The sequence below is a fragment of the Rhinolophus sinicus genome, chromosome 1 (assembly GCF_057876585.1).
Source record: "Rhinolophus sinicus isolate RSI-liver-muscle chromosome 1, RSI-T2T, whole genome shotgun sequence".
NCBI classification, from domain to species: domain Eukaryota; kingdom Metazoa; phylum Chordata; class Mammalia; order Chiroptera; family Rhinolophidae; genus Rhinolophus; species Rhinolophus sinicus.
The window spans coordinates 28,831,717-28,856,488 of NC_142501.1; the positions used below are offsets into that span (position 1 = coordinate 28,831,717).

Genomic DNA, 24,772 nt, shown 5'->3' on the forward strand with positions numbered 1-24,772 from the left:
ACCAGACACTCACCTAGGCCAATCTTGACTGGAACTTCACATTTGTCCCCACATGATTGGCTGTACTCAGACTCCTGGTGTGCAGGAGAGGAAGGGAAAAGTCCCTAGTAACAAATCACTATGTCGTTCCTGTTTAAAGATGACACTAATAGGAAGTAAACTTGAAGGTTCTTTACCAGTTAAAAAGTTGAGATTTTGCTGAGCCATCCTCACGCCCACTCCCACCTCACTGTGATTTCAGATACACGGTTTCAAGGTCATTGCAAAGAGTTGGGGTGCCCCCTGTAGCCAACGACCATTTTTAATAGGCATTGCTTCTTAGCCCAGTCAAGAATCAAAAACGAAACCTTAAATTTTTGAATGGCTGTTTTATTCTAAAGATCATAGAGCAGTAACATACTACACATTATTATTTTATAATGCCACTCTTTCCATGTGAAAAAACAAACAAACAAAAAAACTTAAAAACCAAGGGAAAAACTCTTAAATGCTCATCTGTGGTTATTCCAATGCCCATAGTTCTTTATTGGTGCCCTACACCCACATGGACCAATTTCAAAAGGACCTCCACAGAGTTCAAGGAAGCCAGCTACCATTCTTCAAAACTAGACTTTGCAAAGGCGCCACCTGGAAGACAGAACCAAAGTCTTGCCTGGAGGCCCTGGACCTTCTCCAGGAGATCTGAGCCATTGTTCCAGGTCCATCAAGGAGGACGAGCAGCCTATCCAAGTAGATCAGACAGTTCTTTGTAAGGCCTGATTTAAAGATGAAAGGTGATTCTTTCCAGGATCTAACTGAAGGTCACTTTCATAGCACACTCATGGAGTCTCCTTAGCAAGTTTAAGTAACTAAATAGAGAGACTGAAGCTCCTCTTAGCAAACACTGATTCCATTGTGTTTGAACTATTAATTCACACAATACGATTTTAGAGAATGAAACTCTGTTGAGCATCCAGCTGCTTCTAACCCATCAGTTCTCAAACAGTTTGGTCTCAGGACTCCTTTTGAATCTTAAAAATTATTGAAGACCCCAAAGAGCTTTGCTCATATAGGTTATATCTATCTGTAGAAAATATATCTATCATGTTAGAAAATAAAACTGAGAATTTAAAAAAAATGTTTGTTACTGAAAAATAAGCCAAGCATATATTGACATAAATATATATTTATGAATATATTTTCCAAAAAAAAAAAGGAGTGACAAGAGTGGCATTATTTTACATTTTTGTAAGTCGCTTTAATGCCTAGCTTCATCGAAGATGGTAGATTCTCGTATCTGCTGCAATATCACATGTTGTGTAGCCTCTTGAAAATTCCACTATATACTCACAAAACAATGAGAGTGAAAAAAGGCAAATAACCGCTTCATATTGTTGAGAAAAGAGTTTTGACTTCCTAGATACCCAGAAAAGGTCTTAGGAACCCTGAGAGGGCCCCAGATCACACTTTGAGACTCACTGTTCTAAACCACTTGAATGGTATCTAAGAGTTTTCATAACAGCAAACTAAAATAAAAATGTGGACTCCCAGTCAGCCTTCCAGACAGAGATGCAACCTGAGCCACCCTCTCAGCCTGAGCTGCAGCCCTCCTTTTGACCCACTTCTGCTCCTACTCAGCGTCCAAGGACCACCCCCACCCAGAAGTTCTCACATCACCAAGTAGAACAAAAAGGCAAAAGACCTTTTATCCTTACCTTGCCCTCTTATTCCCAGAGACTAGCCTGATAGTTTCCCAGAGGCTGAATGACTTGCTCTTCCTGGAAGAAGTTTCAGGGAACACTTCATTATTTGGCAGCCCTGGAAGGTCAAGCCTAGCTCTGGAACATTCTCACTTCAAAAGATCGCTAGGCTACAATCAGCTCTAAATGTAAGATCCCCTCCAAAGTGTGTTGACATTTGTCATGACTTCACGCCCCCTTGGGTGCATCAGGCCACTGTAGAGCAGCACGTTTAGGGCAAATCTAGAGTCCAGACAGCCCCTGGAATGGGACAAGCAATGTCAGGGGTCTAAGATCTATGGTCCCTTAAAGACGTAAAAGAGGATTTTTCCCCCTCATTTTGCCTCTAAATAAAAAGTTCGTTTGATACCATTCTTTGGCCCTTACGAAGCTTGAGTTTTAACCTGGGATGCAGAGTTGAACATAAAGGGCTCTTCAGACATGGAGACTCAATTGGGTTAACCATTCAGAAATCTTTCCCCTTTATTCCAACCATCTAACTGACAAGACCCTTTTTTTCTCTCTTTCTTTCTGCCTTGCTCTCTCTCCAACAGGCTTGCAGCCAATTTACTGGAGCAGGGATGATGTAGCCCAGTGGCTCAAGTGGGCTGAAAATGAGTTTTCTTTAAGGCCAATTGACAGCAACACGTTTGAAATGAATGGCAAAGCTCTCCTGCTGCTGACCAAAGAGGACTTTCGCTATCGATCTCCTCATTCAGGTGAGAGTCTGGACTTGTGACACGTGCTCAGCTTAGGAAATCTGTCAGTCCGTGGTTGGTCTTTGCCACCACTCATCCTGCCCAAAGAGTTCCCCGCTCTGGGTCACCATGGCACAAGGACAGTGGCCTGGCTCAGTACAGGAAAGATCCTGCTGACATATGTTAGTTTGAGGGGAGAAGAGAAAGAGTGTCCAGATCAAGGGGAAACTTATAAGTCACCCAGTTAGGACCTACAGACACTAGAACTTAAGGGATATCGTTGTGCCACCACATAAAGAAGAAAATGCATCCCAGCCCTTTCTTTCTATCTTGCTGAGTCTGAAGACTTAAAAGAGATGCCTGAGAGTAAGTGTAGGTTGTGAGCTGCTCAGTTAACCACAAAGACAGGAGAGGCAGGGGAATGTGCTCTGCTGAGGTAGCTGGAGTAGAAAGCAGAGAAGAAAGAGGGAACAGGAGATAAGGACTGGGAAAGGTGGAGATCTAGAAGCCAAGGCAAGTTTAAAAATAAGCTCAAAGGGCCTCAGGTGATTTTGGGGGGAAAGTACCGAGTTTTTTTAAGTAATGCATCTGTAGCTTAGAGAAATCATAAACAATACAAGTGGAAGTTTCCTCAGGCTCATCTAACTAGGTGGATTTTTTCAAATGAGGGTCCCCACAAGAAAAGATTTAAGTCAGTAAGGAGTGTTTGTACCTGCAAACTGTATTAATGATGTAGACAACACTTCAAATATACTTTCCAATTTCATTTCTAAACTGTGTGGATATTTAGATGGTAGCTATTTGGGAACTCCATATAACAAAGGGAAGTCCCAGTAGGCCTTCCTTCTATCGAGTCCCGTTATGGCCCCCAACTGTGATGTAAGTTGTCTGGCAGAGACCCTTTTTCCCTTGACCAAGGACAAATATCCTGCAAAAGGTCTTGGCATAGTCCCCAACTCCATTCAGCCCTTATTTACTCCTGGAGGCCTGCCAGCAGTTAATAAACTAACCGTCATGAGGAAATGTCCCCCATCACAGGGGGTGAGATAAGGATAGAGAACAGGACCTCTCCTGCTTTTCCCAACTGCAGCAGACCGTTTCTATGAGGAAATGATAAAAAGGGAAGTTTCCCCTAGAAATATAGATGTTATTGAAACTTGAAAGCTTGCATCTCTGAAAAACAGGTCAGTTTTAAAGTTTTATAAGGGACATAAACATACCTGAAACATTTTGTCTCAAATCATTGATTTTTTTTCTGTAGTCTCAGAATAAGAAAACTGTAAAACAACCACATAAATAAAACTAACGTAAAAGGAACCTAGATAGTTCCTTTTAGATAGTTCCTTTTAATTTAATGCAAAAATACTCCCCTTTTCTGTTCCAGTGGAAGCTCTAAGATAATTACATTCAAAGAGACAAAGTTACCTACCTGGAAGAAAAGAACTCTTAAGTCTTTTGTGTTCCAGAGAAACCATTCATGTAAGGCAAACAAAGGAATGTGTTTTGACTTGACTTGACTTAGACCTTGGGCTAGCTTTCCTCCCTGAGTCTTTGCAGATACCTCCCCCCTCATCATATCTCACGTGCTCCTTTTTGCTGCTGCTTTCTTTTTCTTTCCAATGACCTCTCGGCTTTACTTATGAAACCATATTCCCTCTGCTCAAAGCTGGACATAAAGATATGCAGAAGCCTGTCAGTAGTTTCTTGCCAATTTGACCAGTCTTTGCCGGGGTGGGCTGTGTGGAAGACTGGACAAGATCCTGCTGTCCACTTCGATAAGCAGGATTGCATTGAACCTAAAGGCAGAAGAAGCTGGAGAAGGGAAAGAACCGAGCGGATGGGTCTCGTGAAAGAGGGAATGGAGTTGGTCTACAACATGAAGGATGGGTGGAATGGAATAGGCAGAGGAGAGGAGAGCACTCTGAATAATTGGAGCAGCATTAGCCTAGTACATTGGGGTGACTGTGAGAAAGCCCATCTGATGCATGAATGGAAGAGGCAGGAGGCAGGAAAGCCAGCTAAGGCGGATGCACTAGTCTGGAAATGAGATGCTGTAGACCAGTTAGGTGGGCACAGTAAAAATTCATTAAAAATTCATTCCATGAGTATTCCCTGAGCAACTCCAGGCCAGTGGTACCGAAGTACAGGCTAAGGAAGGTGAGGGTTAAGAGAGGTGATTTCTAGCTGGATGATCAAAGGAAGCGCAAGTGTATGGTCATGGAGCTGGACTTGGAAAGCTTAGAAAGGAAAGCTGTTAAGGAGATGTAGGCCAGTTTGTGTGGAGAACGAGTTCAGAGATAAGGCCACACAAGCTAGGTCTTCCGTTTGAACTACGTCATCGTCATTCGTCATCCCTCCCTCACTTGTCTAATTGCCTCTTCATATTTCAAATTCTGCTACTTTCTCTAGGAAAACTTTCCTGACTCCCATCCCCACTTCCCTGATTCTGCCCCACCTTCCTTTCCTCCACTTCAGACTGGCATAGGTGCTGTTCCTCTTTTATCCGAGAGCTTTCCCTAATTCTGCCATGGTCCCTGACACACACGTACACACATGTCCCTGCAGACATGCGCGCGCACGCACACAACACACTGTGTTATATGTGATAGTTTTCTATTCCGTATCCCTCCCCTAGAGTAGAAAGTTCAGCTTGGACGGGGTGGTGTCCTGTTAAGGTACCTTGTCTCCAACATCTAGCACAGTGCATAACATCCAATTGGTTATGCATTAAATATTGTGTGGATTATGACTCAACGTGAGAGGACCTTAAAGCCCAGGTTAGGAAGCTTGGGTTTTATTTTGCATGTAATGGGAAACCACTGAAAAGTTTTGATCAGGGGGATGATAAGATTGGAGTGCTCCCTTTGGAACAGATGTTTGCCATCGGAGCATGGGGTAGGTTCATTGGGCCACTAAAAGCAGGAAAGTTAGTTAGAATGCTGCTGTTACAATCCTAACGTGAGACAGTGAAGTCCAGAACTAGATCAATGAGACCAAAATAATAGATAGTACTTTAGGCACATAATGGTTAGCTCAGATAGGGAGCTCATCTGGAAGCTGTGGTTAGGGTTTGTCTTGGCCAAGAGATGCCAGGGCATGCAGGAAGATGTGTCCTGTTCTGCAATTGGAAATCTGAGACAAGAGCCAGGCCAGAGCTGGGAATAATAGTTATGAGCACCATCCTCATTACGTTAAGCGGGGAATAAAGATAAATTGTTACGTAATTCAATTAAGGCGTCACCCAGAAAGCCATGGACAGAATGTCAAGGTGATACCTGCCAGTAGGGGTTACAAGAAAACACAAAACAGAGCAGTGTTGTCAGAGGGCTTAGAAGACAGAACTAAGAAGGGGTTGAGAAGGCCCTTCTCTTGAAGCGGCTACCCAGCAGAGTAAGCAAACCGTGATATATAATATACCTGCTCGTGTTCTCCATAGATAGAGACGAGGTAGAAATAGAAAGTCTTTTTTATCTCTCAGGTGTAACATTTGCTACTGCTGCTTCTGACATGGGCTTTCTGCTTTCTCATTGGGGTAGTCGATGTCCGGAGGCCAGGTTCTTCCCCATATCACATCACATCACATCACTTCATCTACCCTTATTTTCCTCATTCATATGAGATGTTCACCCCATGGCTCCTAAACTCCCTTCAACTCTTAACAGTTCGACACAACTTCAACCGCTGAAACAGTGTTAAGCTTCCAGTAAACAGTACAACTTCCCACCCTGCAGGCAATGAGTAAATACTTTGATCTCCTATAATTTACATACCTTATAAAACTTACACTTCACCCAATTTTGTCCTGACTTTCCTTGAATCTTCTCTGCTGCCTAAGAAGACTCAGCAGCAGCGTCTCACTAATCGTGGGGCTGCTGGACTGAAACAAAAGGATCTAGTTGCCCCGTCACAGAGAGTGGATGTTTATAGCTTCCTCCTGGCCTCGTTTCCTGCCTGGCCTCACCCAGCATTATGCTGTCTGAATATGGACATGACATTCTTTAACACAACTCTTGTCAAATGTAGAGAGAACAGGACTCAATGAATTATAATTACCTGAAACGTTAACATCCCTTAGGTCAAAATATGGTAGTCTCTCTGAATGCCACCTTTTTCAGCCAATTTAACAAACTGCACTTATTTCGTCCACTTCGGGAACAACGGTCCTCCATTTTCAACCACTAGAATAAAGCAGGGAACATTCAGAATGTGCTTTAAATAACTATATCATCTCCAAACAGAATAGTTCCAAGTTGAAGATAAATGGGATATTTTCTTTGGAATACTCTCCCAATTAGAGGTTATAACAAGATGATAAATTTGTAACATTTGCAAAACTGAAGAATAAATGTAAAGGAATCTCCATTTTATAAAACCTCACATGGACAGGATAATTTTACCTAGTCCTTGAGCTGCCATATAGTTACCACATGAAATGGTCTGGGATGATTTAAATTCAAAGGAGTATTTGATTACTTGACCACTTTGAAACTCTGAGAAAACATTTATAAGCAGGAACAGACAGTATTGACTTAACTTTCATTTAGAGGGATCCATTATAAGACATTCAGGTGGAATGGATTTAGGTATAATATTTATATGAACCAAAAAAGTCACAAGTTATCAATTTAATTCATGTTAGACTTGCTGTCAGTTCCAAAAAAAAAAAGAAAACAAAGAAAGGAAAATAAAAATATTTTCTAGGTTCCTTCAACTCAATTTAGCGAAAAGTATATTGGGGATTTAGTTAAGTAAATTAGTCTTTTAGTATACTGGAGTGTGACGTTACAAATGATTTATTTCCTTTCAAACCCACCAGAAGAACCTTTGTCTTTGGAAATAGACTTTGCTTGTGACCTTCAAATACAGTAAAATTCCCTTTCAAGGCTAAACGGAAAATCCTGGTCTTTATCTACATATAGTTCCTTGGACCAACTTGTCTGTTAATTTATAGTAAGCAATAGTAGGTGGCCTGCTGGATTAAATGGCTGTCAGCTGGCTGTTTTAGAATCAAGTCATAGAGTCTGAGGGTACTGGTCACAGAGGAGCTGTAGCCCTGAAGGGTAGGAGTTGGAGCAGACATGGAGATACCTAGACTTGGATCTTTCTTCTCTTGCTGTATCTTTGAGCAAAGCCAAAAAAACAAAAAACAAAAAGTATCACACATCAGAGAAATGCTTAAATAAGTCAATTACAGTAAAGTCATTTAATTTCTGAGCACTTTACTTGCCCCCATTTATGAAATGGTGGTGATAACTGATCCCTCCGCTCTACAGAGCAATATTAGAACATGTAAAACAACAGCACTTCTTTAATAAAACACAGACCTCTTTCACAATACTTTTATTTTCTCATGGGCTTATTCTTGTGTTTGTCTTACCTTATATTCTTTATCCAACGATAGGCAATTGTCTTACTAGCTGTCCTTTCTAATGGCTTTATTTTTTGTCTTAAATACAATATTCAAATTTTTCCACAACCTGCTCCCCTTTTCTCAGGATCTCTGTGTCTAAAACATAGACATGAAGCTAAATTTCACATATTGTTCCTAAGTAAGAGACTAGTTTATTTTTATGGTCACTGAAGGCACTTTGTATTAAAATAAAAGGTTTGTAATCCATTCAGCCTGCCAAAATAGATTGAATGGCATGCTGGGAAAATGAGAGCAAACAGAGTGAGAAAGCCAAGCAGTCCGTGACAGCAATGGGCCTATGATGGCTGCCGGTGGGATCCCCTAGGCCTGGACTGCACTGATGTTTCCATTGTTGAGTTTATAATGAAACGTAAGGGACTGAGATGTGAGAATTTATTCCGAACCTGTCACAGGCAGAAAGGACCCAGCAGAGAGAATGTTCTGACAAATCTGAAAAGTATCCCTCCCACACCATGGATGCTTCTATTTTTTTAAAGAATTGGTCAGAAGGAAACTGAAATCGCTGAATAAAAACAAAAGAGAGAGAAAGAGAAAAGAGAACAGTTTACAAATATAAGAATGTGTTACTTCAGATAATCTTCATATGAGGATATGTACATATTAAATCATCACCTGAAAAATGCAAATTTTAACAATGTTAAGATTCTGCTTTAAACCTCCTAAACTTTGAGAAGTCAAACGTTGTGAAACCCCAGGGGAAAGGCCCTGGGTAGCATTGTAGATGCCACTATGCATTGGTCCCAGCCTTCTGGAGAACAAGCAGTGTATATAACAGGACTTTTAAAAGGAATCATAACCTTTCACTGATGATACCATCCATTTTAAGAAAAAAATCCTAAGGAAGCAATCCAATAGGGGTAAAAAAAAAAAAAAAAAAAAAAAAGAGAAAGAGTCCTTAGGAATTCTATTTATAAGGGTAAAAACTGGAAGTGCCCCAGCCACCCCAATATCGGACTTGCTAAACGAACTCGAAGAATGTAAATATAAAGGAACACACTGCAGCTTTCTGACCATTCATGGAGTCACTTATTTCTTTAGTAGATTATACAGGGCCTTGCAGATCATGTTCAGGACTGTCAATGTTACTTTAAACACAGGTAGAAACCATTCAGGGTTTTAAGCGGAGGTTGGCGAGACAAAGTGCGGAGGTGAAAAGCGGGTGTCGGACAGTCGGTTTGGCTGGCATCTAGGAGCAACAGTGGTGACTTGATCTAAGACGGAGCCTGCAGGGAGAAGGGGGTGATTCAAGGAATATTTAAAAGGCAGAGTCTGTAAGTCTTGGTGACTGATTAGATGTTGGATGAGAGCAAGAGAGGAGTTAAGGAAAACTCCAATCAACAGGACATTTAATGAACTAGAAATACCATGTGGGTTGTAAAGACTCATTTTAGACACATTAAATGTGTGGTACCCAAATGGCACGTGAGAGGAAGTATCTAGGAGATAACTGAAGGTTCTGGAGTTGAGAAGAAAGGCCTGGCTGGAATAGATTTAGCATAGACAAGCTGATGGAAGCCATGGGGGTAGATGAGATTGATTACCCAGGAGGAAAGACTAGTGAGGCTTAAAGAGCCTTACTGTGGACGCATTGGACAAGGAGGAAGAGCAGAGAGGTGGGAAGAAAACCAGGAAAAGTCAGACTCGCTGACACCATAGAATGTTCTCAGAGGAGGAAGATAGTGATTCCTGGTGATGATGAATGCTGCTGAGAGGGCAGACAGGTACTCAGGTACCAACCGTTGTCTTTTGGGTTTGACAGCAGGGAGGTGGCCTGAGCAAGAGCAGTTTGGAGAAAGATTGAAGTGGAGATGAGAATGAAGGGCCCTGAGGAGTGGAAGGGAAGAGAATTGGCAATAACAGAGTTGGACAGCTCCTCAGAGATGTTGGGCTGCTACTGGAGAAGAGAAACAGGAATGCCTGGAGCGGAAGATGAGGACAAAGGGAAGGGGTGTGTGTGTGTGTGTGTGTGTGTGTGTGTAGACAGGAAAAACTTGAAACTACTTAAACGCTAAAGGGAAGAAACCCATAGAAAGAGGTTGAAGATAGACTGTGAACTAGAGAGAGAGAGAGAGAGAGAGAGAGAGAGAGAGAGAGAGAGAGACTGTGAACTAGAAATGTCTGTGTAAAATGATGTCAACTGGAAAACAATGTCATATGTATGAATGAAACTTTATTAAACTTATGCATGTGCTTTAAACTCAAAAGTATTGAAGCAAAGCAAATAGTTTCCAGATTTTTGAGACACATCTGTTAATAATTAATAACCACGAGGGGTACCATCTATTGAGCACATACTATAGCACCCATGGGCTGGTGCTTGTTCGTATTATCTCATTTAATCCTCATAACAGCCCTGCCAAGTCTGTGGAATTATTCTCATTTGAGATAAAGACTATTTAACTCAGTCTTGAACTAAAGCTCAAAGAAGAAAAACAGTTTGCCTAAGAGCATGCAGCCCACAAATAGAGGAACCAGGATTCAAACTTGGGACTTCATTGCTCTAGAGCCCAAGCTTTTTCCTCTAAAAGTAAAGAAGCTTAGGTAAATTTAACCACCTAAACAGTATCTGTATGTTCTTGCTCTTCAGACACTAGAGAAATTGGTAAGAAACTTGCAACAGTTTTGCTCACTCTCTCTACTATCCATTTGGAGCAAATTGCACATAAAATAATAGAATTTAGGATTCTCAGAGTAGGTACCTGGCGATTCATGTCCAGATCACCAGTGCAAAATTGTATGTGTGTTTAATTTATGGGTTTCTGTGAATGTGTGTATGTCTGTGCACACACATGTATGCATGCATGCAAGTTCTGCGTGTGTCACGTGTGTTCATCTGTTTTATGGGGCTTGAAGTTTATAATTTGGGGGACACGAATAGTTCTAGGGCTTCTCCCAGGGGACTATACAAATGAAGGCCCCGGAAACTCATGAGCTTCATGGCAAATCCACCTCTGCACGTGCATGTGTGTACATGAACTGCATATGAAGGCATGCAGCTATATGGAGTACTAACTATTTATAGTTAGTACTAGTTATTTCTTTTTGGGGAAGACAGAGAAGATTTATTAAGAATTTAATAGGCCAAGAACTTTCTGAAAAGTGCGTTTTGAATTCACACCAATGATCATTAGCTAAGTTAGATATACAGTGCTAGGGCTCATGCTCTTATTTTCAGCAAGCAAATAAATATAACATTTTAAAATATCCTCTTTATTCCAGAGATCTTTTTGTTAATACTACTTTTTAGATACGACCTCCTGCCTATTTGAAGATTTTAAAATTGTACCAAGAGAACAGGCTGGGTGTTGGAGGAATGAGGGGACAGTTGAGATGGAAGCGGGTAGGAGGCCATCTTTATTTATTTAGAAAAGCGTCATAAACAGGACGCATGTTCTGTGATGCCCCAGAAGCCAAAACGAAGGACCAAAGCATATGAGATGGCAGGAGAGGCCGGATTCCAACTCAGCAGAAGAACTTTCTGTCAACTAGAGCTGTCCATAAATGGTTTGCTTATGTTGTTGGCCAGCTGCCCACATTGGAAGTACTGCACCAAAGCTACCTCTTGGCAGAGGAAGGGGAGGCAAGGGACTTCTACTAAACACAAGTTTGAGTTGATGTAAGAAACCTCTAGAATCCTCTCTAGGTCTAAGATTCCAAGCTGTTATCAGGCACAAACTATTACTGCCAATCATACACACACAGGGTATATGCACAGTAAGTGGGTTCCTCCCGCCCCCCACAGTAGTGGCGAGTTTGTGCCAAGCCACCCACATTCCCAAACTGAGCCTCTGGTTGCTGAGGAAACATGTCTGTGAATGGACGGATCTAGCTATGGCTATGTTCCACGACCTTAGAATTAAGATTTTCCTGGCCTGGAACCTGGGACTTTGGGCCTTTGCTCCCACCCATTAGCCAGCTGTCACAGGTGGTGCTTATGAATGTTATCTTACTAGTTCTCACAATAGGCTTATGGTTTAGGGAAGGAACTGGCAGAGTTCCATTTCATTTGCTCCTCCCCCTGCCCCCCCCCCCCCCCCCCCCCCCGCACACTCAGAGACAGACCTTCTCTGCCTGGCACCCTTTGCAACTTTGGGATGAGAGGCAGAGAGAGCCAGCACAGAAGACTGGGAAAGTAAAAGGCAGAGCACATGTCAGCCCCACTGTGGACTTAGTCCACCAGGCCAGAGAGGCCAAGAAAGGTGAATGACTTCAGTTAACCTTTACCCTTTGTGGAGGTGGAACATAGCACTGACCATGCCCAGACACTCCTCCTTTGTTCAATATATGAGACCTCCATAGCGGCCTAGAAGTCTGTCCTAAACCACTTTAATGATATCAATAATAATGATGGTGGTGGTGGTGGTGGTGGTGGTGACAGATGTGGTCATAGCAACATCTAGTGTTTGCTGAGTTATTACTGTTTGCCAGATGCGGTGATGAGTTCATGACATGAAGTACCTCACCGACTCCTCACAATAATCCCATGAGGTCGATGCTGTTAACAAGCCATTGTTTAGAGGAGGGAACTGAGGCCTAGAGGTGTTCAAGTACGTGCCTATGACACTGGTCTGACTCCAGAGCACAGACTCTTCCCATTCCACTGTATTGCATTACTCTGTCCACACGTCGAAAAATGGAAACACAGCAAAGAAAGTGACCTGCCCACTCTCCAGCTCTGTCTTTAGCCACCACATGTCGGAGCTTCTCCAACCCTAAGAGGGACCTCCAGGAAGAGGTTAGGGTGTAACAGACCCTGCTCGAATGGAGCTTCACAACATTCCCCTCATTTAATCCTCAACAGTAAAGAGGTGGATGATGTTGTTAGCGTCTTTTGCAGAGAAGTTCGGGGACTTGGTCAAGGTCACCTGGGCGGACAAGGTCACTCCAGCCTGAGGAGCCCACATCTGCAGTCTGTGCCTTCCTGCCACGTCTACATGCCTCTCTAAATGAACAAAGTTAGACACCTTCACAGTCACTAAATTTATATTTCCTGATCTCCCCTTCCAAAATGGATACACTAATTACTGACCCTTTTTTTTTTTTTTAGTAATAGTAATCATCAGGAACACGTATTTCAGTGTTTTCATTTTCTCTTCTGCATATTATAGAAATAAAGCATTGCTCAAACCTATGGGATAAAACCCAGCGAGTGTGAGGCCATGTAAATTAAGAAAAGTTCAGGAAGACATTACAATATACCAAAACAGAATGTTGATTGGGGACTTATTTTTGTAAGCGATTAAGAATATGAATCATTAAAATAGGACTGTATTTCAGGCTCTGTAACCTCGTCTCATCACAGACATTACCACGACTGCTAGGTTTGGATTCCATGAGCTCCAAAGTCTTCCCAGGTCATGGAATCCAAACCTGCGTCCCAAAACGCAATTGTGTGTGCCACAGTTCTACCTTATATAGAACAGTTTTAAAAGTCTGATTAGACTACCTCTGCGTCTTCTTGCCCAATTTCATTAAAAGGAAATACCCAAGTGACCTGGTATCTTCAGCTCTTTAAAGTGTTTTGCTTTAACTTAGTCGTAATAGTAAATAGTGGCAGTAAGTTATATTAATATCAACCAAAATTCAAAGGTAGAGGAAAGAACAAAGTCAAAGCAAAGACACAAGGGACCTCAGAAACCCCTTAGAATAGAATATGATGGAGCTTTATTTGGTACAAATGGAAAAGGAGTAGCGGTTCGCAGAAAGAAATTAATGTGGAGTGTTTCTCAGGTTCAAGCTGAGTGTAAAAGAAAAAATAAGTTAACAATATCTACAGCCCAAAATATGTAGTTAAATTAAGTTGTTAATTAAAGAATCTGTTAAAAATGGCTAAAATTAGAGTTAAAAGCCCATTGTTTGCTACAATTGTTAACTTCATATCTATATGTGGAAGGGGGTGGGGAGACAGTCAAAAGCCTGTGGTATTTTAAGGATTAATCATCCACACCTAAGGGGCTTTGAGGCACCCACCTGCATTTTAAACTTGGATCTAAGCCAAAGGGGTGGGACAAGATCATGACAGGTTTTTGGTATTTTGTTTTTTGGGGGGTTTTGGCTAATTATCTCCTCCATGGACACTTCAAATACCAAATGTATCAGAACAGAGTGCTCCAGCTCAAACTAGCCCTACGACCCTCTGCAAAGAGCTGACACGTGAAGGTTTTCTGGAGATTCTGGAACCTTGGAGCAATGCCCGTGTTGTATTTTTAAAGGAAGAAAGCATCCCACAACGTGCCAGTTCTCTGTAGGGTATCTTCAGTAGTTAGTACCTCTGACCAGACTAGTGAATTTTTTTCATATTTATTCTCTTCCTGCCTGCGATCTGGTTGGGTAGAAAAGCATGTTGTTTGGTTCTTGTTTTGTTTTTCTGCAGGAAAGATTTCTATGAAAAATCTCTGAGTTGTCATCAGCACATTAAAAATTTTCATACTTAATAACTTCATAATTCTTTGAATAATCTGAAATGCAGGCAAAGACATAGGTGAAAGAATATTTTTCACAACAATAATAGCAATAAATTGGGACAACTCACAATTCAAATAAAGTCTGGTACATCCGTGTGATGCACTGTCATTACGCAGCTACTAAGAGGGATACTAAGCTATGATCAGCCTGGTCCTAAGTCTATAACTATAGGTAGGATGAACAGGGCTCCTTTCTCTTGTGATAGGATAATAGCTGAGTTTTGTTTCCTTTCTGGTTTTCAGCATTTTGAAAACTTATTGCATATTACTTTCATAATCAAAAAGTTCGATTAAGGAAAGATCACGAGGCTCTGACTTTCTGGGTTCCAAGTGGCACCTCTGTCTGTCCCCTGTAAGCTCTAGGAGAGTAGCTGGCATGCCCATCTTGCTCATGTGACGTTGTGTCCTTTGTCCAGTGCCACGCATCGAGTCGAAGCCCAGTACATAGTAGAATAAGTAAATATCTAACTATTATGTTGCTTTGTACACCTGAAACTAATTAAAAAAAAAAGAAAAGATGCTAAAAAAAAAAAAAAAGTTGAATAAAATGTTCCAGTTTCACTATTTCTCTTTTCTGTTTCCTTCCAGGTGACGTGCTCTATGAACTCCTTCAGCATATTCTGAAGCAGAGGAAACCCCGGATTCTTTTTTCACCGTTCTTCCACCCTGGAAACTCTATCCACACACAGCCGGAAGTCATACTGCATCAGAACCACGAAGAAGGTACCCGAGGACACTTCTCTTTCCTTGCCTGAGACTGAGACATATCCAAGAGATTTCATTGCTAATTTGATAAGTTGTTCTTTTTCATGTGATTCATTTTTCACTCGACAAACAAATCATTGAGTGCCTATTAACAAGTGTAAGATCCTGGGGGAAATGCCAAGATGAACAAGATATACTCTTACTTCTCTGTGACTCACAATCTAGGTGAAGAAATGAGATAGATACACCCGTAAGTGTCTAAGCATAACTGTCATAGGAAGCAGTTATGTCTGAAGAGGTAGTCGAAGGGGAATGACATCCAGGTACAGGCAGCAGGGTCAGCTTCATGAAAGAGGTGTCTCTGGGCGATTCCTTGATGGTCCAGCAGGATTTTGATAAGCAGGGATTAAATGGAGAACATTCTAGACTCAGGGAATGACAGGCTGGAGTAAGTCCTTGGGACAGAGAGCAGTCAGATGGCTTGGGTTGTAGAGTCTATCTTTTTTTTTTTTTTCCCTCCAATCTTTTGTTATCAAAAACTTTCAAACATATCCCAAAGAGAGAGCATGAACTAAATACACTTCTGTGAGCCATCACCCTGCTTCAGCAATGATCAACTTGTTGCCTTTGCAGAGCTAGTCCCAGGAGGTTAGATTGGAACCACCAATCTATGTGGAGGACAGTAATGGGGAGGCATTGGAGAGTTGTGAGCAGAGGGTAGTAAAAGCGGGGTTGGGGGGGGGTGGGAATACCCAAACCCTGTGAACTGTGTGGTGGGCCGGAGGTTCCTCTTCATGCACCAAAAGCAGTTTCTCAGTCTTCTCCTTGTCTGCTGATCGTCATAAAACCACCGGTAGAAAACAGAACAAAAGACCAGAATTGAATTGCGGCCCTGGACATAGTTGCAAAGCAAGTGTTTGGGTACAGAAATAGGGTATAAAAATCTCACTCTGTGCACCATCCATTGAACAGTGATGGGTAGTGCCCCTGCTGAGTGTTAAGCCCACGTGTTGTTCCTGCCAGGATCGCTTAGATAACAGACGTGAGGACACAAAGTAATACTTTTAAACCTGTGCTTTTTCTTAGGACCAGATTACTAGGGGCCTGAAACCCTGGTGCCTTGGAGTATTTCCTTACATTGATAGATCATGCCCCAAGAGCAGGGCTAATAATTTTGTTTTGTTATTGGCAAGTTTAGAGAATGAGAAGTTATTTGTTTTCTTAATTAACACTTCACAAAAGAGAGCCTGACTCCAGGCGATGGCATCTCTTTCTTGTGCCAAGTGTTTCACAGCAGGTCCCTTCGCTTCCGCTTCCGTGATGGGGAATAAACGAGCATTTCTTGCCTGCTCCCTGCCTGTTTCTCTCATCCTTTCTTCCTCTCGCTTTATTCTTGCTAACTTTAACAGCTGCCCCCCCCCCACCCCCAACTCAGTTTCTTCTGGGTTTTTTTGCTCTTCCTGTGGGTATATTTCCAGCTTGCATAATAGTCAGCAGCTACTCCAGACAAGAGGAGGTGGGTTTACTGAAGCTTGACTTTAAGGCAAGAATCATTTTACCTTTAAGGCAAGAATCATATTACTTTGCCTTCCTCTTCAGATACAAAAGGGGTGTGATGGGTTCTGGTTTTGGTTTTGGTTTTGGTTTTTCCTTTTCGCTCTTTTTCTCATTATAAAAAAAAAAAAAAAAAATACCATTTGGAATTTCTATTCCCCCCTATATTCCCACATGTGATTGGAGGCTGACGGTCTCACCTCATCACAGATCCTTCCTCCTTGGCCTGATTTGACTCATAAGTAGGTGTGTTTGTTGTTGTTCTCATTTGCAAGAGCTAATCAATAGAGAAAGCTGGCTTACTCTCAGAGCTACTCTCAAACCAAGTAAATACAGATGTGCCGCAACCTACGCAGTAATGAGTTGTGAGTTATGCTCTCGAGTGTCATGATGGTGGTGGTGAGCTCAGTCGGTAAAAGAATGGAGCAAATGAGACCAAGGTCAAGGCTTCATCGCCCTGTGAACCAGTTACCTCTGCTTCAGACCCAGCTCTGAAAAGTACTGTGTTTTCAGGGACCATTCCTTAAAGTTGTCAGCGAGGAAACAGAATCTGAGAGTACGTGCCCTCTCCTTCACCCGATCAGATGTGGGGCATGCCCTCAGATGAACACGTGGACATACAAGAAGGGAAGTGTAGGTCTTTATCAAATCATAGCAAATAGGAAGAGCCGTAGAAGGCACAGAGGTGACATGAAGAGGTTGCTTGCCCCCAGACCGCCAGATATATGGGTGCCTTTGGTGACAAAGGAACCATCGAGAGGTGAATGGACCGTACAATTTCCCTACCTCCAACCACTTCCCACCTCTTTCTCTTTGTCTCCACCAATGAGAAAAAATATCCAGCTCAACATGCATTGTCTCTAGAATCAATACTGTATCTATACTGTTATATGTACTTGTGATGGTAACACATTAATGTGGGCATATGTTAACATACAGAAAGATCTGGCCCTGGGGGAAAAAAAGTCTGTAAAGTGAAATCACACATCTCAAATATTATATCCCCAATGATTTAGTGTTCATAATTGGGAATACAGTACCATGTAATAGTATGTTGCTGTTGACTTGGCACAGAGAGAAATACGACAGAATGGAAGGAGAACAGAGGCATTTCAGACAGGGCCTGACTCAGCCCCGAAAGAGGCTGGCACAGCGAGGCATGCAGAGTGAAGTACAAACACAGAGCTTCATTCAACCCCCCTGTGACTTCACCTCATCACTGCCACCGGCTTAACCAATTCAGACATTCATAATTTCACAATAGGAATTTATATCACAATACAGATGTACCTTGCGTAATCAGCAGCAGTTCCCTGCAAATACCTCATACGAGCACATGACATTGGAATCTCACCTTCCTTACTAGCAGCCACCTGGCAGTGCCAGAAGCTAGGAAGTTGGCCTTCGCTCAGAGGCCCCCCCTCCAGGCTCTGACAGGAGAGGAGGGTGATCATACTAATTCAAACCCTTTATTTTGTAAACACTCCTTATCTCCCAAAGGGACACTGTTCTGAAATCACATCATGCCTTATGCAAAGCAGTCTTCACACTACCACCAAGGCCTAGGAGAACCAGCATTTCCATTCTCCCTTATTTACTTATGGGAAGAGTGCAATATTATATAACTATGGTAACTTTATAATTTTTCATTCATACTGAGACATTTATGACAATAAAATGGGACGCTAACAAGTAAACTAGGACAATATGTATGAACCAGAACCACCCCTGACAAACTGGAACACATAATCAGCTTAGATAAAAATTTTTAAAGACTGAGATGGACGTCAGGAAAGCAGGTTCTAACCCTCCATTCTTCCAGGACAGTCATAAGGGCTGTTTCTCATTGCTCTGGCCCTCAGTTTCCCCATTTGTAAGATAGGGGATTAGAATACATGGTCTCACATCTTACAGCACTCAAATCCTAACCTTCTATCCAAGGTCTGAGCCTTCCTGGGTAATACGAAGATGAAAAAGAGACATTCTCTACCTTCAGGGTCATAGGCAACTAGACTCCAGAAAATCCTAAGTGTGTCTGCCTGGAGTTGCTCAGAGACAGTTGAACATCTCTCTTCTGTTCTCATTTGTCTGCCTTATCAAGAACTTCTGGTAATATTACCCCTCTTAGTAGTCAAAACCAAGAGTAGTGTCATTCACTTGTTTCACGATGAAAATCTCACTTTAAATAGATTCCTTTTTTTTTCATTGTTGTGACCCATTTTATCTGCATAATATGAATAAAGGAAGGAGACAAAATAAACAATGATACAACTTTTTCACCAAAACCAGGAGGCAAAACATGTTTAAGACATTTTAGACCAGCAAATGATTATAAAATAAGTTTGTTCTGTCACACAACGGTTGTAATATCAGCTTCTTTTGATATCATAGGTTCCAAAATCAGTTACTTTTAGCGCCCATGGAATACTTAAAAGAAAAGGTTTGTCCCCAAGTATATATTCAATTGCCACTGGTCCTTTGGTGTTAGAATTATTTAAATAGTGATTTCCTAAAAGCTCACAAAGCATTATAAAATATGCTTTCAGTCTGGGCTCGTCTCCGAATGGCAGTTATCTGGTTTACGTGGACACACACGAGTCTCTAGGGAGAAGGGACAAAACCTTTGTTTCTTAAATGTTCTTATTCCGTGACTCCTTTGCGGAACCCTCTTACAGTTTCAGCTCTTCCACCCCACCCTCTCCTATGCCCCATCTAAGAGACTGGGAGGGGATGTTTAGTCACTTTAATTTGAAAATAGTTACGTGTGCAGTGCTGTGATTGTTTCTGCAGCAGTGGACACAGTTTTAAGGTGAAAGTTCTGCCCTTGGGCAGCTGTGTCACCAGGTGGACGTGGAAGTTGGAAGCGATGATGAGAAATTTCAAGTGTCGAAATGGTATTGTTCTCAGTTTTCTTTACAACCAACTCAGGGTAATGGCCCAGAGAGTAGAGAGACATCACGTGTTTGTCGGGGGTGGGGATGGTGGCCTGCGTTCTGGGATGGCGCTCAGTCTTATTTATATGATTACTTTATTGAAGTAAATACTACCCCTATTCCCTCCCCTACCCATAAAATCCAAGTGCCCAAAGACTGCTTTGGAGGAAGGACAGCTTACAAAAGTTAAATGAGATAATTACAGATGATGAAGTGTATAGATCTGCTTCATAATAACAAAATGAGAGTTAACACTTATTGGGTCCTTGTTGCATACCATGTCCTGTTTTGAGCTCTTACATGTTTAAATCATTTAATCTTCACAACCAGCCTTGAAAGAAGCAATATTATTCCCACTTTATAGATGAAGAAATTGGGGCTAGAGCAGTAAAATAAAATCTGCCCAAATCATACAGCTACAAAGGAGCAAAGCTCAGACTTAACCCTAGGTCACTTGACTCAAGTGCCGTGTTCGTCACACAGCAGCATGAAGGAGCCAACCAAAATCACATTTTTATTAATGTCTTTTGTGCAAGCACCCTGAAAATGGAACAAAGGAATGAGGATGAGTGGAATTGCAGAGATTAGGATGCCAAGTCAGGTCCTCTACCTGGGACACACCGTGACAGGTCCCAGCGTGCCTGCTCATACCTTTTCTGCTTCATAGTACTTCAACTGCCAAATCTACACAAAAAGAAAAAGTCAAAGATAACTTTTGAGACACCAGTGTATGTCTTCAATTCATGATATTAAAAACGCATACTAACTTAGACTGAATGAACGCGCACAGCTCATTGACTGCCTCGGGATGAATGGACTTCGCACGCCAGACATCCCCCCGCCTGTGAGAAATGTGGGTTCTGAGTCAGGCACTGGCTTCTGAGAGCAGAAACATTGGCCATCGTCCCCGTTGAGAACCAGCCCCACAGGACATCTGCTGAGTAGGCAACAGGGTAGATGAAGTTTTGAGCTGCTTGGGCCACATCTTATTACTGATTATTGTAAAAACATCCCCAATTCTTTAGTCTTGGCGGTATCACATTGATGACTGAAGTGTCAGGGAGGCCATTGGCTGGGGTCTGTCATCTTTGTAATCCATAGTAATCGTGTAATGCACGATGGAGCCAGCGAGCTTAGTGGTGTGTGTGTGTGTGCACTCTGGATCCAGACCACCTGTTCAAATCCCAGCTCCCCAGTTCACCAGCTCTGTGACTTTAGGCAAGTTACTTAACTTCCTGTGTCTCGGTTTCCATTTGTAAAAGAAGGAAAACAGCAGTACCTATCGACTAGGACTAATGTAAGAAAGGAGCACGTTGATATGGGAAATGCCCTTAGAATAGCATCCGTCGCATAGCAAGCAATAAATGCTATTATTATTATTTGATATTTCTTAGCACTATTTGGTTAGGTGTTTTTCCCCCTTCTTTTTTTCTTTAAACTTAAAAAAAGGCAAATTTCAAAAAAACAAGTAAATAAACTTAAAAAGTTAATTTTGATAAAATACACATAACATTTGGCATCTTAACCACTTACAAGTGTACAGCTCTACATTTAGTATTACATTTAGTGTTAAGTGTATTCACATTATTGTGCAATAGTCGGTTGTTTTCTTACCTCCTGTCTTGTTAACCATTCCCATTACTGCAACTGCATGCACTTTGTGCAAACATCACATTTGTGCATCCTGGATATAGGAAAGGCCTGTTGCCTTCCCACGCCGTTATCCTAGAACCCCTTCATGGATTAACTGGGTACTCTCTGTGGCACTATTTTTATGGGAAAATACATTGAAAGTGCCAGCCTTGATTACTTTCAGGACACAGCCTGTTTTGAAAATGAGCACTGTTTGTACTTTGTTACCTCACAATACCTGGCACATGGTAGGTCCTCCATGACCCCTTTGGAACCTATTTGTCTTCTGGCTGTCTCCTCTCACATTTAAGAACTATAAGATTAACCTTTTTTGTGCCCCTTTCAATGCTGTGATTCTTGGATCTGACAGGAGGTGGTGAGGGCCCATCAGAGGAAAAGTAGGCCCAGAGCTTGGCTTCTTGTCCCCAGGGAACTAGTTAACAGCTTTGCCCCTGACCAGGCCTCATTCCACTCTTCTCTAACTCTTTTCCTCTTCAGGACCTCTTCTTTCTGCTTTACGTCCTATATTTCAGGGTCTGGGGCAGCATGACCTTTTACCCTTTGACCTTACCCCAATACAGCATTTGATTGTGATGGGGAAATGTGGAGGCACTGGGTGATGGATGGACTTGCCTTCCCTGCTTTCTCTGGCTTCCTTCAATGAATGCTGTAGAGGCTGCTCTTAGCCCAGAAGTTTAGGGGCAGAAGATCCTAATACGTACAAATAACTCCCCCCAAGGTAGCCAGGAAGTCTTCAAGAAACTTCCTTCCTCTTACCTGTCGGGAAATGTCATCTGATTTCTCTGAGATAAGGGCACTGAGAGCAGTGTGGGTTCACTTCCAGAGAAGGAAGCCTTCAGTTGGCATTCTCTTGCTCTTTCCCCTTCCGGCACTCCTCCGCCTTATCTTGGTACCACCCTGACCACCCTGTAAATGATTTACAAGGTTTACCCCCACAGGTCTAAGGGCTCATTTGAAATCTGATCCCTTGATTTCTTCATTCACTTCTTTTGTGCTGCTTTATTGAGCCCGAGGGAGATTCCTCTGCACCCGCCGGCCTGCAAACACAGCTTGCAGCCAGGAGCCCTGCTTCTGCTCTCCGTACTGAGCCACTGGTGGAGGTAGCCTGTTTGGAGGCCATCCCACCCACAGTAATGGAGATTAAGCCTCAGAGTCCTGCAAGTCACCTGTGTTGTTTCTCTCAGGCCCTTTCACCAAATGCTTATAAAATTCTAGGAGCTTACATAGGATTTATTGTGTATGACCTCAAACATCTGTGAATCATACCCTCCACACGAAAGCCCTACAAGGGAATTCAACACTGACAACTTGTTGAGATGAATACATTGAACGGGGCAGGAAAAGGGTCAGTGAAAAGTCTCGGCTGATTCTATCCTACTCCAATATGACCTTATTTAACTAATTACATCTACAACGACCCTATTTCCACATAAGTTCACATTCTGAGATACTGGGATTGGGACTTCAACATACGAATTTTTTTTGAGTGGGAAGAAGCACAGTTCCACCCATAACGGGATGATAGAACCTAAGTGTGTATATGAAATCTGTTTTGAATTCTATCTCAAGACCTAAAGCCTTTAATCTCTATATAGCTCTTTATATCATTCAGGGTACCCACTAATCTTTTACAATATATTGTGCTGGGAAATGGTCCCTTCCTGAACATCGTGGGACACTGGGGACTGATGCTGTGAGTGAGATTTCCTTGCTGGGCTTGTTGATTTGCATCTCCCTGAGACTTCTTCTCTCCTCAGCAAACATGGCCTTGGGGAAAGCATGATGGTGAACATGTGATCCTGGTGTGTAAGATACAAACTTGATCTTAGCCTTTGTTCTACCCTGGAAATTTCCCAGTCAAAATCCATGACTTTAACCAAAGGCAGTTTTGTTTTTTCTTTTTAGGTTTACTAGTTTTTCATTATTTATAACATGATTAAATTGGGTCGAATTTTGATGATTTTTAAAGTAGAGAACCTTTCCTAATAAGTTAAAAGGAAAGAGGACAAGAAAAGAAATCAGACTTTTTTTGTAATCGTCACATTTAAAGTACTAATTTATTTTGGGCTGTTTGGTAGTGAGAAGGGATTCTTTGTGTCTAAAAGAGGTCTACAAAGAGAAAGGTTTGGGATCAGAAAACACTTTCAACCAGAATAGGTTCCCTACCAGTCCTTAGTCTTTTCCCCCCCTTCCCCCCTTCTTTCCATGCCCACACTGACTAATTATGTGTGACTTTCCCTCCTTCTTCCTTGAGCATTTCCCTCCTATATCAAGACCTTCAGACCAATGACAATGTGGATAATTTCCCAGCTTTCCAGCTGGGCAATTCACCAAGAACAAACCCAGACATCAAGGCCAGACCAAAAAAATCTTCTTGTTTTAGACAGAAGACTCCTACATCTGGGGGATTTAATGCACCCACTGTCCGTTCAGTGCATTTCCTGTGTCCGGAGCTTCTCTGCCTGCCGGCTCTGGTCTCATAAGTTTCCATACCCTGCTGCCAACTTATAATAACAGAGGCAGCAGGCAGCAGGGTAGGCACGTCACAGCCGTCTCCATCCGTGGGCGCATGCTTTGCAAACTCAAACAAAAGCTTGGAAGGTCTCATTGCAGGCCTTTCAGCCTTGACAGTAGTTGTGCCCAGACCACCAGAAGCCTGGAATTAAATACCTGTGGATCCAGTTCTCTACCATTAATGTTATCAACTTCATCAAGTACTTCCTCTTTGAGTTGTGTCTGCAGAGAAAGAAATAAATCAAGCTCCTCCAAGTCCTGTTTCTGCCGGGATCCTGAGTCAAAAGTAAAATCTGAGTTGATTATCCAGAGCACTGTCTCCCGCCTTCATTGTTCCCAACGATCTGGGCAGGAACAGAGAGTGAAATCTCTCCAGGACATTACATCAGTTCCTCTTCTACCCTTGGCATGAAAGTTCTTCCTCTCGTAGTCCTCCCAGACTTCCTAAGGCTTGCCCTGAGTGCACACCCATACACTGAGCCTGGCAGCACAGGACATCAAAGAAAGCCTGCAGGTAACCAGAGTGCTGGCCGACGCCTGTGTCCATTTTAAAAGTTATAAGACAGGAAATGGATTCAGGAAATACGATTTTTCAATACAGGTCATCATCCTTAAGTATTTTTAAACCTTAATAAGCTTTTCAGGAAAAGGAGACATTCTGTCAATGGCATTGAGAAGAAAATACATGAAACTTCAAAATGCAAATGTCTTAAATAGTTGCTTACAATGATCATATGCTGTAACAAATGAAAAGTAAACCATGGACAAAAGATAAACTCATTTTTGTGGACAGCAGAATTGAGATCCATATTAGCTATGAAGAGAAAACTTGCCTCATCCCCAAAAGATTGTAGATCATTTCTTTCGTATTAATAAGCTCAGCCATGAAAGTTAACTCCATGGGCCTAACCAGTACCCTGTAAGCTTTTATTTGCATTTGGGTTCAAGTGAGGAAGTTAGTACTTACCATCCCAACCTGTATTCTTGCAAGGTTGATTAAGCACTTAAAAAAAACTTTTTATAGTGTAAAATATTAAACTGATACGGAAGTAAAGAGTATTATATAATGAGCCACTGTGTACCCATCACCAGTTTCAATGAC

The 24,772-nt window shown here is 42.1% G+C and overlaps 1 protein-coding gene across 4 annotated transcripts in view; it reads left to right on the forward strand.

Annotated features, from left to right (window-relative positions):
- ETV6 (ETS variant transcription factor 6) overlaps positions 1–24,772 on the forward strand; it is a 219,101-nt gene that overhangs the window by 171,195 nt on the left and 23,134 nt on the right. For 3 of the 4 annotated variants that reach the window (XM_019744767.3, XM_019744764.3, XM_019744765.3), the window contains 2 exons: positions 2,273–2,437; positions 14,900–15,034. In XM_019744767.3, the coding sequence (XP_019600326.1) occupies positions 2,374–2,437; positions 14,900–15,034 (199 nt within the window). In that variant the 5' untranslated portion in view covers positions 2,273–2,373. The remainder of the gene's footprint in view (positions 1–2,272; positions 2,438–14,899; positions 15,035–24,772) is intronic. The other variant, XM_019744766.3, reaches the window with a different exon arrangement.